Source organism: Scyliorhinus torazame, chromosome 1 (genome assembly GCF_047496885.1).
Source record: "Scyliorhinus torazame isolate Kashiwa2021f chromosome 1, sScyTor2.1, whole genome shotgun sequence".
NCBI classification, from domain to species: Eukaryota; Metazoa; Chordata; class Chondrichthyes; order Carcharhiniformes; family Scyliorhinidae; genus Scyliorhinus; species Scyliorhinus torazame.
This window is the reverse complement of record NC_092707.1, coordinates 121680852-121695246: the sequence shown is the minus strand read 5'-3', so window position 1 is coordinate 121695246 and position 14395 is coordinate 121680852. Positions and strand designations below refer to the sequence as shown.

Below are 14395 nucleotides of genomic sequence, written 5' to 3'. Positions count from 1 at the left end.
AATAAATCAAAAACCTAAATCATGTGCCACGCATATGCCCACTCACTCAGCCTGTCCAAATCCAGCTGAAGCATCTCTGCATCCTCTTCACAGCTCACTCTCCCACCCAACTTTGTATCATCTACAAATTTGGGATAATATGTTTATTTCCCTTGTCCATATCATTAATATATAATGTGAACAGTTGGGGTCCTAGCACAGCTCCTGCGGTACCCCACTTGTCACTGACCGCCAATCAGTAAAAGACTCATTTTTTCCAACCTTTTGCTTCCCGCCTGCTAACTAGCTTTCTATCCATCTCAAGACACTGCCTGCAACCTGCAACCCCATGCTTTTGGGTTTTGTTCTGGTAAATCTGCACTGCATCCCTCAAACGGTCAATATATTTTTCCCAAGGGAAAGTTCCCACAACACGAATTTGTGACAAAGCACTTTGTGCAGCAGCAACCAGGGTTCAGTTGGTAGTACTCTGGGATTCCGGATTTCTAGTCCCAATCCAGGACTTGAAGCACTAAACCAAAGTTAACACTTAGTCCGGGACTGAAATGCCATGTTTTGGCTGAGAGGTTAAACAGAGGTAAGGGGAGGTCTTGTGCCATATGTTTCTCTCAACCAATACAAACTGATTATCTGTTTGCTATCACACGGTTTGTGGGAGTTTGCATTTGCTGTGCGCAAATTAACTGCTGTGTTTCTTCCATCACAGGACCTCAAAAAAGCATGTGTGGTGGTTGTGAAAAGCATTATATAAATGCAAGTCAAAACTGTTATCATAAAAGGGTTGTGGGAAGAGAAGAAAATATCTGGAGTGGAAGACTGAAAACACATTTGTTGCTAATTTGAAAATAATTGAAAAATCATGGAATCATAGAATTTACAGTGCAGAAGGGGGCCATTCGGCCCATTGAGTCTGCATCTACCCTTGGAAAGAGCACCCTACACAAGGTCAACACCTCCACCCTATCCCCATAACCCAGTAACCCCACCCAACACTAAGGGCAATTTTGGACACGAAGGGCAATTTTAGCATGGCCAATCCACCTAACCTGCACATCTTTGGACTGTGGGAGGAAACCGGAACACCCGGAGGAAACCCACACAGACAGGGGGAGGAAGTGAAAGCTCCCCACAGACAGTTACCCAAGGCCGGAATTGAACTTGGGTCGCTGGAGCTGTGAGGCAGCAGTGCTAACTACTGTGCCACCCAAAAATGCCAAACATTAAATCATTCCTCTGGAGGTCAGTTGCACAATGAAAATTTATGGGTCAAAGGTTGGAAAGCAATCAAGGAAATCTGGTCTTTTATTCCTGGGTTCTAAGTGATCTACTTTCTACATTACAAGCAATCATTCAAAGTTAGCAAAACAGACTAATTTAAAGGATCATTTAACATTGGATAGTCAATATTCTCAAGTGTCAAACCAGAGATGTCAATAATTCCCCAATGCCACATCAGCTAATCCAATCAGATACTTGGTCAATAAGGAATTAGAGGATAATCAACAGTTCCAGATCAGTATCTGGGAACAACAATTGCTAATCCCTATTCTGAGGGTACTGGAGCCAATAGCTGATGTCATCTCAAGCATCCATCTGAGCCCAAGTTGCCTCAGGGAAAAGACAGTGCTATAATTAGAGATGGCTCTCAGCAGGCAAGTGATGTTTGTCCTATATTTTGGTGACACAAGCAGGGAGGGAAGGATTTTCCTGTAGGAGAATCCTTCCCATTAAAACACAGCAAGAGGAAATTTTGTGGCATATTATTGCTTGAACAGAAATCTAATATACGAGCTAAGCACAATACATTGGAGTATGTATTTTGGGTCACATTTACTTGGTAAACACCCATAAAAGGATGCCATGGAGCCCTAATGGATTCTACACCCTTTTGAGCGTTCTGAAAATATTTAAATTGTCGCAAATGTGCAGTAAGACTGGTCAAGTTGGTGGAATATTGACAAATAGTCTTCCCAAAGGCTGAGAAATGAACTCCCTATGATTACTCCAAGTGCTGAATTATGTATAAGGCACTGACCTGACTGACAATGTGCCCATACACAGTCTGTTAAATTCAGTGAAGCATCGCCAGCAATACAACGTTCACATGTCTCCAATTCTGTACAGCCTGAAAAATCAAAACATATAGTAAGCATGACTAGTAATGAATATTCACCTTCTTAGTGCTCGATGAAAGTCAATCTGAGGATAACAATAATAGTTTGTCAATTTATTGGAGTTTAGTTTAACTAGTCACCAACTCTAATAGGTGAATTATTATATCTGATTCCAATTATTGAAGATGAATCCAAAAAATCTGTCCCATTCAGCAAAACAGCACTCACACAGACCACAAGGTACAGCTTCCATGAGATTGAAGTCAATAAATGGCTCCTATGCGGACGTCTCAGCCTCCTACAATGTCCCAATGAAGCTAATCTTTTGATTCAGCACTTTACAGCCTTCCACACCATTTCCAATTTTAAACCCTGCCCATATATTTTTCTGGCAGCTGCTGTTGACAATGAACGACTCATTATCATTTACAGCTTCAGGCCCACTTTTTGTCTGTAATGTGTCCCATTAACATCACCCTTGCCTTGCACCATCATCCCTTTATTAATTCAATCTCTCCTGCCTTCCACCCGATCACCGACCCTCCCTTTGCACTTGCTTCAAACCAATGTTTTCAGAGCTGAAAGGGTGGTGCAGGGTCATTAACCAGATGCATTAGCTCAGTTGCGCTCCACACAAACTGCCCAACCTGGATTCCAGCATTTTCTGTTTTTATTTTCACGGTTAATGTTATTGGCTGCCCGAAGGTCACAGCAATCCGACAGGACTGTAAAAACTATGGACTTCACATACTATCGTAATCCAAGTCGTCTTTCACCAATCTCCCAGAAGCTTCTCTGCCATTAAAATGCAGCTTTACCCTTCAAAGCAGAGTCACAAATAAACCCAGCTGCCACAACGTGGCCATTGTCACAGACCAGCTTGGTTTGCAACCTTCGGTCTCGAGAAGGAGATTACACATCAGTAAGAGACTTCCATTGTGAACCAGCAGATTTCAGTAAGTTCAGCATCACCTGATTTTCATTTACTGCCAATGACAAACTAAACTGCTGCATCTGGACCCTGCATTTCCCCAGCTGGACGCAGCAAGCTCATGACGCTAATTCCGAAACAAACATCCAGCAGTGTGAAAATCACTGCCATTATCGGACTCTATAAAAGGCACAGTCGCAGAATTTTTGCAGGGATCTTGTAATACAGATTTATACAAAAATCATACGCTAATATTTGATAAACATTTCAGGATTCCCTCTGCACGGTGCGGGCAACAATCACCCAGCTGTTCTTTTCGCCAAGGTGGACATCAGCTGGAGGGCAGGCTTGTTGTCTAATTGAGGATGGCAGACAGGCCCTTGGGCCAATACAAGTCCTGCCAGCACTGAAGCAATAGACTGCCTTTAAGTGCAAAAGGAGGGTGGAGGGTGGTGCAGAATGGAGTCACCCACTCCCAACATTTAATTTGAAGATTACAAATGCCCTTAGCAGCCAGTCTCCCATTGTGGAAGAGGAACACTGCAGCTAAAACTAGGCAGACTCGGCAAAGAGGAGCCTCAAAGCACTGGGCCCCAAGTCTCCTTCATTCTTTCATGGCATGTGGGTGGCACTGGCAAGGACAACATTTGTTTCTTATTCACCTTTGCACTCAAGGACTTGCCAGGTCAGTTCGGAGGGCAGTTAAGGGGCAACAACATCACTGGGTCCAGACTTTCAGCATAGTAAGACAGGCATGTTTGGGTGGGGGGAGGGGAGGGGGGAGGGGGGGGGTCAATAGGCTTTTAGCCTGCTTTATTTGACTAATTGCCACTCAGGCAGGTAGCTGTGTCACTGCCACCTCACTTCTGGGAACACTGCCTAAGAGCAAAATGGTGCCTGGAAACCAACATGCTGGCTGACAATCTGCAACTCTACACCCAGCCCAGTCACTGTTGAGGTCTAAAAATTCATCCAAAGTGTCAGTATATAGAGTGCAGAAAAGGCCCTATGGCCCATCGAGTCTGCAGTGACACATGAAAGACACCTGACCTGCTGACCTAATCCCATTTGCCAGCACTTGGCTCATGCGGCAACCCACCTCTACCACCATCCCAGGCAGTGCATTCCAGACCATCACCACCCTCTGGGTTAAAAATGTTTTTCCCTCAAATCTCCCCTAAGCCTCCTGCCCCTCAACCTGGATTTGTGTTCCCTTGTAACTGACCCTTCAACTAAAGGGAACAGCTGCTCCCTCTCCACCCTGTCCATGCCCCTCTTAATCCTGTACACCTCGATCAGGTCATCCCTCAGGTCTTCTCTGCTCCAGCAAAAACAACCCAAGCCTATCCAATCTCTTTTCATGTTCTATCCCAGGCAACATCCTGGTGAATCGCCTCTGCACCCCCTCAGTGCAATCATATCCTTCTTATAATGTGGCGACCAGAATTACACAGTATTCCAGTTGCAGCCTCAAAGTTCTAAACAATTCCAACGTGACCTCTAGATAGCAGTTCCAATTATGAGAATTTATTCCAATTATCCCCATCTTATGTCATAGTTTACTATGGGGTAGGGAAGAGGAGGCAGGCCGTTGGACTAACACAGCCAGAATGAGGATCTGACCCATGCTATTGGTACCATTCTGATCCACCTGCCAGCTATCTAGCCAACTGAGCCAATTCACTCTCCCTGCATTTATACAGGACTTTTAAAGTAGGGTTAGTGGGTGACTGGGACTTGGGTGCAAGTTAGATAAGGGCAACAGAATTCTGGATGATAAATTTATGGAGGGTGGAAGAGGGGAGGTTTAGCCAAGGGTGTGTCAAAATAATCAAATCTAGGGGATAACAAATAGTAGACTGTGGGTTTAAAACCCACTCCAGAAAGACCAACAGTAAGCGAACAGCAATTAATAAGTCTACAATTGAAAACTACTCATGAAACAATAGATTGTTGTATAAACCCAGCTGGTTCACTAATGCTCTTTGGTGAAGGAAATCTGCCATGGTTACCCATTCTGGCCTGCTTGCAACCCACAGTAACATGGGTGACTGCCCTCTGAAATGGCCCAGCAAGCCACTCAAGGGCAATTAGGGACAGGCAACAAGGATAAAAATAAAAAGTTGTGACTTGGGGGTAGCATCCTCGTCAGGGTTACCAGCACTGGGTCTGTAACCTTGACTGAGCTCCACTGCTGTGCCAAGGGAACACCACACTATCAGTATTTTGGATGAGACAATAAAACCACATACAGATGGATGTAAAAAAAAAATACCAGGAGAGTTCTTAGAGAGCTTACCATGTGCAAATATCATTTTCAAAAATGTATTTCATTAGCAGTGAAGCACTTTTGGACATACTGTAGTTATGAACGCACCATTATAAATGCAAGTATTTATTTAAGGAACAAAACACAGAAGTCAGTATGGCATTAGCACGGTTTCTGAGACACTACAATTAGGTGCCCATCTGTCACCAAAAAAACTTAAATCTCACACTAATTGAACCCGTGACAGGTTAGGTCTCAAATATAATCTCAAAGCCCAGCAGGACCTGCACCTTGACACTGTAAATACATAAACTGGTTTCTGTCCATTATTTCGGCAGTATTGTTGATTTACTCGTCAAGCCCAATTTTTTAAAAAAGTGTTCAAAGTGCAGGTCCTCTAATTCTCCAAATTGAAAGTAGCTCCATTGGCACCCGTAGGAAATCTAACAGCAAATAATTAAACACAAAACCTTCAATGCAAGCCAATGTGTGCCAGGATGTACTGTATAGACAAAGGAATGACATTTATCCACGAGACTGGCCCCCTCGCCCCTCTCCCCACCCCCAAAACCATTCACTTTTTGGTTAAAACATGTTTAATGATTTCAATCAACAGGGGTGACCAGAATGAGCTGCAGCTGCAGTCAGTCATATACAGAACCCTCACCGTGTGTGGGTCTTGCTGTTCAAAAAGTTGAAGCAATATTGTGCTATTTTATTCAGTATCTGAAGAGGTCAAATTAAGATTCAACTTTGGTAACACTAACGTGAACTGGACACTCAAGTCATTTAAAGATATTCAAGTCAGTCAGGGGTTGATAGAATTTTGGATACTAAGCGAATTGAGGCATGGGGGTGGGTTGGGGGACAGTTGAAGGTGGAGTTGGGAGTGTGATCATCTTTGATCTTTGAATGGTGGAGAAGGTTCAAATGACCTACTCGTATTTCTGATGTTATTTAATCCAAAACACCAAAAACGTTTCAGCCACTGCCGATCCTGGTATCAGAAACAGGAAGCTACCTGAAAACTATGAAAGCCCAGAATCTGAGTCGAGTTGCGGTAATAGGAGGAATGTTTTGATCATTCATTTCAGGGTCGATCTTCAACTCAGTGAAGAGTCAGCTCAATGCTAAACACCTATCTTGCTGTAATTGAAAACATGTAGAATACTTCATGGAATTTGAAGCAATATTTGGGAACTTTAATTTGCGTCAGGTTCTAGTATTGCGATAGAGACTGGTTACATTGAGCATAAATTTCCGGTTGGCATAAATGGGGCAATTGCGACACCAATTACGAGACTGCAGAGCCCAGAGGGGTTTTTTTTTTCAAAGGAATGATATTGTCATGACTACTTGCACACTCTGTATATATCAGAGAAAAAGCCCACACTGCTTGGCCAATCATTTGGAATAAATATTAAATATTTAAAACTGCCATCGACAACCAACACGAAAAGACAGGAGATTCTTTTTAAAATCCCAAGTGCATGCACAGTGACATAAAATCACCTTAACACTGGAGGCAGCACCAACAAAACAATGGAAATTTCCACCTTCTGCGCGATGCATTTCAAACCACTCCCAACCAGGGACATGCAATTTCATTTATTTAACCTGCACAGGTGTTAATGAAACATTCCCTAAATATTCAACTACTTGTGGCTGGGTTATAAAGAATTATGTGAAAGATCACACCCGTTGTCACTCAGAGCCTGCCAATGTTAAATGATGCGTGCATTACCTTTACATATCCCAAGCTGTCCTAGTTAATTAAAGAGACTGCAGGAACACAGTCAAAGTCGGCATGAACAGACCTCCAGTTAAGAATTCTGACTACCTCCCAGACTTAGCTTTAAAAAAAATCAACATAAACACAGAACAAGGACCACTGCTGACACTTGCCCCCTGCATTGTAACCTGCAGGGGCACGTCCAACCAAAAATTCTGTACCTTCTTCCTGACCCTCACAAACTCGAGAGAGTAACGTCAACAGTGAAACTCCCATCGCAATCTCTGCCCACCTCATCGTCACAAACCTCTCTGGGAACCGTGCCTGCAATTACAGAGCAAAGGAGTGGGGTGTGAAAGGGGAAGGGAGGGGGGAATAAAAGTTAGAGAAAATAAAAAAGACCAGGAAATTCCGCTTAAGTTTTGGCAAATCCCAGCAGCGAAGCAATCAGGTTGGGAAATAGGCGCTGCAATACTGCGTGGAAATTAACCCGGAGCCCACGTGAGCGAAATGTATCCAAGCGCTTGTAACAAGTTATTAAAGGGGGACTGTCACATGACCGCAGCACTGATCACATTTCACAAGTGATGCCAGCGTGTTTACCTAACAACCAAATCCCCAGAGACTCTGCATACATGTTTTTAAATGCATAATCCAGTGTGGTACTCGAAGGGAAAGAGGTGGGAAAAATAATAACCTAAACGAAATAGACAGCAGAGCATATATGTTTGCTAACTGCTTGAAAAATAAGTCCTCTGTCCCTTTGTCAAGTGGGGTATGATTGATGTAGCGTCATTCAGTTAATAACACCAAGGCTAGGCAATGAATTCATTTGACGGAAAACTGCTAGCAGCATAAATACACATTGGAGCCAATGCAATTAACCTAAATGGGAAGCAGAAGATTTATACCAGAAAGTCCCATCTGGTCGGGGCAGGTGTCCAAGCAATTTTGGGGTTCCTATTGAATGCAGTCTCAGAATTGATGACACTGGTTTCCAAGTTTTTGTCTTCTTGGATTCTTGTATTTGGGCATGATATAAGGAGATGTCTGGGTCTGATATCTCGGTCAGGGCGGCACGGTAGCACAGTGGTCAGCACTGTTGCTTCACCGCTCCAGGGTCCCAGGTTCGATTCGGGGCTTGGGTCTCTGTCTGTGCGGAGTCTGCACATTCTACGTGGGTTTCCCCCGGTGTTCCGGTTTCCTTCCACAGTCCAAAGATGTGCAGGTTAGGTGGATTGGCTAGTCTAAATTGCCCCTTAATGTCCAAAAGAGGTTGGGTGGGGTTACTGGTTTACAGGGACAGGGTGGAGGTGTGGGCTTGGGTGGGTGCTCTTTCCAAGGGCCAGTGCAGACTCGATGGGCCGAATGGCCTCCTTCTGCACTGTAAATTCTATGTTTCTATGAGCAGATCACATCAAAGTTATCATAAAGATAGCTATATGGGATTATGTGATTTTGGAAGAATAAATGAGAAATGTGATGGTAGTTTTTATGTTTGTCCTACCTTATTTGTTTTTCTTTTTGTGGAGCTGTTTTGACTCTTGCTAAAACAGGCCGCAGCAATGAGATGTATACACAAACTTCACAGAAGTACGGAGTTATTACGATGAAGGAGGAGGCCGTTTGGCCCATCATGTCTGCATTGGCTCTCCAAACAATGTTATGGTTTAGTGCCATTCCCCTGCATTTTCCCCATATCCTGAGCATTGTATCTATTCAAATAATCATCCATTGCCCTCTTGATTAAACCTGCTTCTACCACATTTCTAGGCAGTGGATTCCAGACCCCAACCACTTGTGTGAAAAAGCTTTTTCTCACATCACATTTGCTCATTTTGTAAATCATCTCAAATCTGTGCCCTCTTGTTCTTGATGCTTTTACGGGGGGTTGTCCCTATCTACTCTGTCCAGCCCCTTCATGATTTTGAACATCTCTATCAAATCTGCTCTTCGCCTTCTTCCCTTCAAGGAGAACAGTTCCAACCTCTCCAATCTATCCTCATTTCATGAAATGTGCCAATGTGGTAGTCACCACTGTTGTATTATCTTGTATATATGGGTATTACAGTAAGGCCCCTGTACTACAGGTACAGGGGTAGATCCCTGCCTGCTGGCTCCGCCCAGTAGGTGGAGTATAAATGTGTGTGGTCTCTGAACAGCAGCCATTTTGTAAGCTGCAGTAGGAGGCCACACATCTCTGTAATACAGCCTTGATTACTTCTACTCTCGTCTCGTCGTAATTGATAGTGCATCATTTATTACCCAGAGATTTTTCAGAGATGGCCTGCAGCTGCATCCTCAAGCAGACAATGCCAAAAAGGACTTCCAACATTGGCTAGCTTGTTTGGAAGCATACATCAGGTCTGCATCAGACCCAATCTCCGAAGCACAGAAGCTCCAGATTCTGTACACTCGGCTGAGCTCCAACGTTTTTCACATCGTCCAGGACGCGCCTACCTATGCAGAGGCCATGGCGCTACTGAAGGAGAATTACGCTCAGCCGACCAACAAGATCTACGCCAGGCACCTCCTATCCACGCGGCACTAACTGTGAGTCTGTGGAAGATTTCTGGCGTGCCCTGCTCGCCCTGGTGAGAGACTGTGACTGCTAGGCCGTTTTGGCCACTGAACATTCAAACCTGCTAATGAGAGACGCGTTCGTTACGGGCATAGGGTCTGACTACATCCGCCAGCACCTCTTAGAAGGGGCCACGCTTAACCTCGCGGCGACCAAGAAACTAGCACTCTCGCTCACGGTCGCCTCACGCAACGTACAGGCTTATGCCCCCGACTGCATGCCCCCCCCCCCCCGTGAATCGTGGACCCCATCAGCGAGCGGGCTCAGCCAACCCCACGCCTACGCCGTGCGGCAGCCAACCAACCCCGGGGGACCCAAGTGCTACTTCTGCGGACAGACAAAACACCCCCGGCAGCGCTGCCCAGCGCGAAGCGCGCTCTGCAAGGCCTGTGGTAAGGAGGGACATTTCACTGCAGTGTGCCAGGCCCGCTCAATCGCCGCTATTGTCCCGGCACCCCTCACGTGTGGCCAGTGGGCGCCGCCATCTTCTTCTCCTCAGACCATGTGTGGCCCGTGGGTGCCGCCATCTTGCTCCACTCACAACATGTGTGGCCCATGGGCGCTGCCATCTTGCCTGCCTCAGAACCAATGGGTGCTGCCATCTTGCCTGCCCCAGGATACATGCGGCCCGTGTGCGCCGCCATCTTACCTGCCTAAGGACCCCTGCCCGTTGGGCACCTCATCGGGCCGCTCATCGCCTGCAAATGACAACGATCAGCCGCGTCCCGCCTCGGTCACAATCGACCAGTCTCGACCGCACAACCTTGCAACCGCTTCAACAAAGGTGAAGGTCGACGGGCACGAGATATCCTGCCTTCTGGACTCCGGGAGCACTGAGAGCTTCATACACACCGAAAGGCTAAGGCACTGCTCCCTCGCGGTACACTCCGCTAAGCAAAGAATCTCCCTGGCCTCCGGATCCCACTCCGTGGTGATCCGGGGGTACTGCATCGCCACCCTCACCGTCCAGCGCATAGGGTTCAGCGGCTTCCGGCTCTACGTCCTCCCCAACCTCTACGCTGCCTTGCTACTCAGCCTGGACTTCCAGTGCAACCCCCAGAGCCTAACCCTGAAATTTGGCGGGCCCCTACCACCCCTTACTGTTTGCGGCCTCGCGACCCTTAAGGTCGACCTGCCTTCCCTGATTGCAAACCTCACCCCGGATTGCAAACCCGTCGCCACCAGGAGCAGACGGTACAGCGCCCAGGACAGGACCTTCATCAGGTCTGAGGTCCAGTGGCTACTGCGGGAAGGTATCTTCGAGGCCAGCAACAGCCCCTAGAGAGCCCAAGTGGTAGTGGTGAAAACTAGGGAGAAAAACAGGATGGTCGTTGACTACAGTCAGACCATCAGTTGGTAAACGCAGCTCGACACGTACCCACTCCCACGCATATCGGATATGGTCAATCAGATTGCACAGTACCGGGTCTTCTCGACAGTGGACCTGAAATCTGCCTACCCATCAGCTCCCCATCCGTAAGGGGGACCACGCATACACTGTGTTTGAAGCAGACGGCCGCCTTTGCCATTTCCTTTGGGTTCCTTTTGGCATCACCAACGGGGGTCTAGGTCTTCCAACGGGAGATGGACCGAATGGTTGACCGGTCCGGGCTGTGGGCCATGTGGTGGTATGTATTAAGGGTAATACGGTACACCATGAATGCAGAGGAGCCATTGGAGGACAGATGCTGGATCCCGATTGGATCCGCCGCCTACTGGGCTCCATCCAGATAGGCGGGGTATAAGAACCTGGGTTAATCCCCGCAGCTGCATTCTGTGACTGAGCTGCTGGGGAACGAGTCTGAACAAGTCTGCTCAATAAAGCCTCGATTGAAGTTCTTTATGTCTCGCCTCGTGTGTGATCGATGGTGCTACAATTTATTGAGCAGACTTAAAAAGGAATATGGAGCTCCAGATCACCCCGGAGTGCCTGCGATCGGCCCCCAAGCAGCTAACGCAACATCGGCGTTTAAGCACTGGCTGGCGTGCATTCAGGGATACCTCCGAACGGCCCCCGGCAGACCAACAGAAGACCAGAAGATGCATGTCCTGCATTCCAGGGTGAGTCCCGAAATCTACTCACTCATCGAGGACGCGGAAGAATTCCCAGCGGCGCTCAACTTGCTGAAACAGACCTACATTAAGCCCGTCAACCAGGTCTACGCACGCTACCAGCTCGCGACGAAACGACAAATCCCCGGGGAATCGCTAGGCGATTTCTTCAATGCTCTAACGATCCTGGGACGAAACTGTAAATGCCCAGCGGTTACGGCGAACGAACATACGGACCTCCTGATCAGAGACGCTTACGTAGAAGGTTTGGCATCGTCGCAAATTCGCCAGAGACTTTTAGAGAAAGACTCTCTCGGACTCACAGAGGTATGGGCCCTTGCAGCCTCCCTCGATGTCGCCTCCCAAAACGCCCGCGCCTATGCCCCCGACCGCGCTGCAGCCCCTTGGGCTCCGTGGACCCCCGCCGCGACCGACCCCCCGGCAACCCCCACCCCTCCGCAAGCGTGCGCCGCCAGAATCCCAGACCACCTGGGGGGGCCCCCCTGCTACTTTTGCAGGCAGCCAAAACACCCCCGCCAGCGCTGCCCGGCCAGCTGCAAAAGCTGCGGTAAAAAGAAGCACTACGCAGCGGTGTGCCAGTCCCGTGGGGTCGCCGCTATCTCCGGGGAACAAATGGGACCACGGGCTCAACCCCCCCAGCTACCCACGGGCGGCCAACGGGCGCCGCCATTTTGGACCCCGGACACCACGGGCCGCGTGCGATCCATGGGAGCGGCCATTTTGTCCACCCCCGGCCACGTGCGACTCATGGGAGCGGCCATTTTGTCCACCCCCGACCGCGTGCGATCCATGGACGCCGCCATCTTGGCTGACAGGCAAGGACCCCAGCGTGGACGGCTCCACACTGCCTGAAGACAACGATCTGATACACCAACCACGTTTGGCATCGGTGACCCTCGACCAGTTGCGGCCCCGGACGCTCCAGACGACAACAACACGGCACGAGACGCCGTGTTTGATCGACTCGGGGAGCACGGAGAGTTTTATTCACCCGGACACGGTAAGACGCTGTTCCTTTGTAATTCGGCCAAGCACCCAAAAGATTTTCCTGGCGGTGGGGTCCCACCCCGTTGAAATCAAAGGGTTCTGCATCGCAAACCTAACTTTGCAGGGGAGAGAGTTCAAAAGTTACCGGCTGTACGTCCTTCCCCACCTCTGCGCTCCCACCCTCCTGGGGTTGGACTTCCAATGCAACCTCCAGAGCTTAACATTCAAATTTGGCGGCTCTATACCCCCACTGACTATCTGCGGCCTCGCAACACTCAAGGTCGAACCGCCCTCCCTGTTTGCGAACCTCACCCCGGATTGCAAACCCGTCGCCACTAGGAGCAGACGGTACAGCACCCAGGATCGGACGTTTATCAGGTCCGAAGTCCAGCGGTTGCTGAGGGAAGGCATAATCCAGGCCAGCAATAGTCCCTGGAGAACCCAGGTCGTAGTAGTGAAGACAGGGGAGAAGCAGAGGATGGTCGTAGACTACAGTCAGACCATCAACAGGTACACGCAGCTAAATGCGTACCCTCTTCCCCGCATATCCGACATGGTCAATCGGATTGCACAGTACAAGGTCTTCTCCACCGTGGATCTTAAGTCCGCCTACCACCAGCTCCCCATTCGCCCCGGTGACCGCAAGTACACTGCCTTCGAAGCAGACGGGCGGCTATACCACTTCTTAAGGGTTCCATTCGGCGTCACGAACGGAGTCTCGGTCTTCCAACGAGAGATGGACCGAATGGTCGACCAGCACTGTTTACGGACCACATTCCAGTGCCTCGACAACGTCACCATCTGCGGCCACGACCAGCAGGACCACGACGCCAACCTCCGCAAATTCCTCCCGACCGCTAACGCCCTCAACCTCACCTACAACGAGGAAAAATGCGTGTTTAGCACCGACCGTCTAGCCATCCTTGGCTACGTAGTGCGTAATGGAGTGATAGGCCCCGACCCCGAACGCATGCGCCCCCTCATGGAGTTCCCTCTCCCCCACTGTACCAAAGCCCTGAAACGCTGCCTGGGCTTCTTTTCTTATTACGCCCAGTGGGTCCCCCAGTACGCAGACAAGGCCCGCCCACTAATCCAGTCCACTACTTTTCCCCTGTCGACAGAGGCCCGCCAGGCCTTCAGCCGCATCAAAGCGGATATCGCAAAGGCCATGATGCATGCCATTGACGAGTCCCTCCCCTTCCAAGTCGAGAGCGACGCGTCCGACGTAGCTCTGGCGGCCACGCTCAACCAAGCGGGCAGACCCGTGGCCTTTTTCTCCCGGACCCTACACGCTTCAGAAATTCGCCAATCCTCAGTAGAAAAGGAGGCCCAAGCCATAGTGGAAGCTGTGCGACATTGGAGGCATTACCTGGCCGGTAGGAGATTCACTCTCCTCACTGACCAACGGTTGGTAGCCTTCATGTTCGATAGTGCACAGTGGGGCAAGATAAAAAACGACAAGATCCTGCGGTGGAGGATCGAACTCTCCACCTACAATTATGAGATCTTGTACCGTCCCGGAAAGCTGAACGAGCCGTCCGATGCCCTATCTCGCGGCACTTGTGCCAACGCACAAGTGGACCGTCTCCAAGCCCTCCACGAGGACCTCTGCCACCCGGGGGTCACTCGTTTCTACCACTTCATAAAAGCCCGCAACCTCCCTTACTCCGTCGAGGACGTCCGAACAGTCACCAGGAACTGCCAAATC

At 48.9% G+C, this 14395-nt stretch overlaps 1 protein-coding gene across 8 annotated transcripts in view; it reads right to left on the bottom strand.

Annotated features, from left to right (window-relative positions):
• cd164l2 (CD164 sialomucin-like 2) overlaps nucleotides 1-7563 on the bottom strand; it is a 74337-nt gene extending 66774 nt beyond the window's left edge. For 3 of the 8 annotated variants that reach the window (XM_072500665.1, XM_072500658.1, XM_072500650.1), the window contains exons 1-2: nucleotides 7268-7551; nucleotides 2036-2125 (exon numbers count right to left, since the gene is read on the bottom strand). In XM_072500665.1, coding sequence (XP_072356766.1) covers nucleotides 2036-2125; nucleotides 7268-7343 — 166 coding nt within the window. In that variant the 5' untranslated portion in view covers nucleotides 7344-7551. Of the gene's footprint in view, nucleotides 1-2035; nucleotides 2126-2342; nucleotides 2678-7267 lie in introns of those variants that run through there. The other 5 variants (XM_072500642.1, XM_072500655.1, XM_072500662.1 and 2 more) reach the window with 4 other exon arrangements.
• Between the last annotated feature and the right edge of the window lie 6832 nt (nucleotides 7564-14395).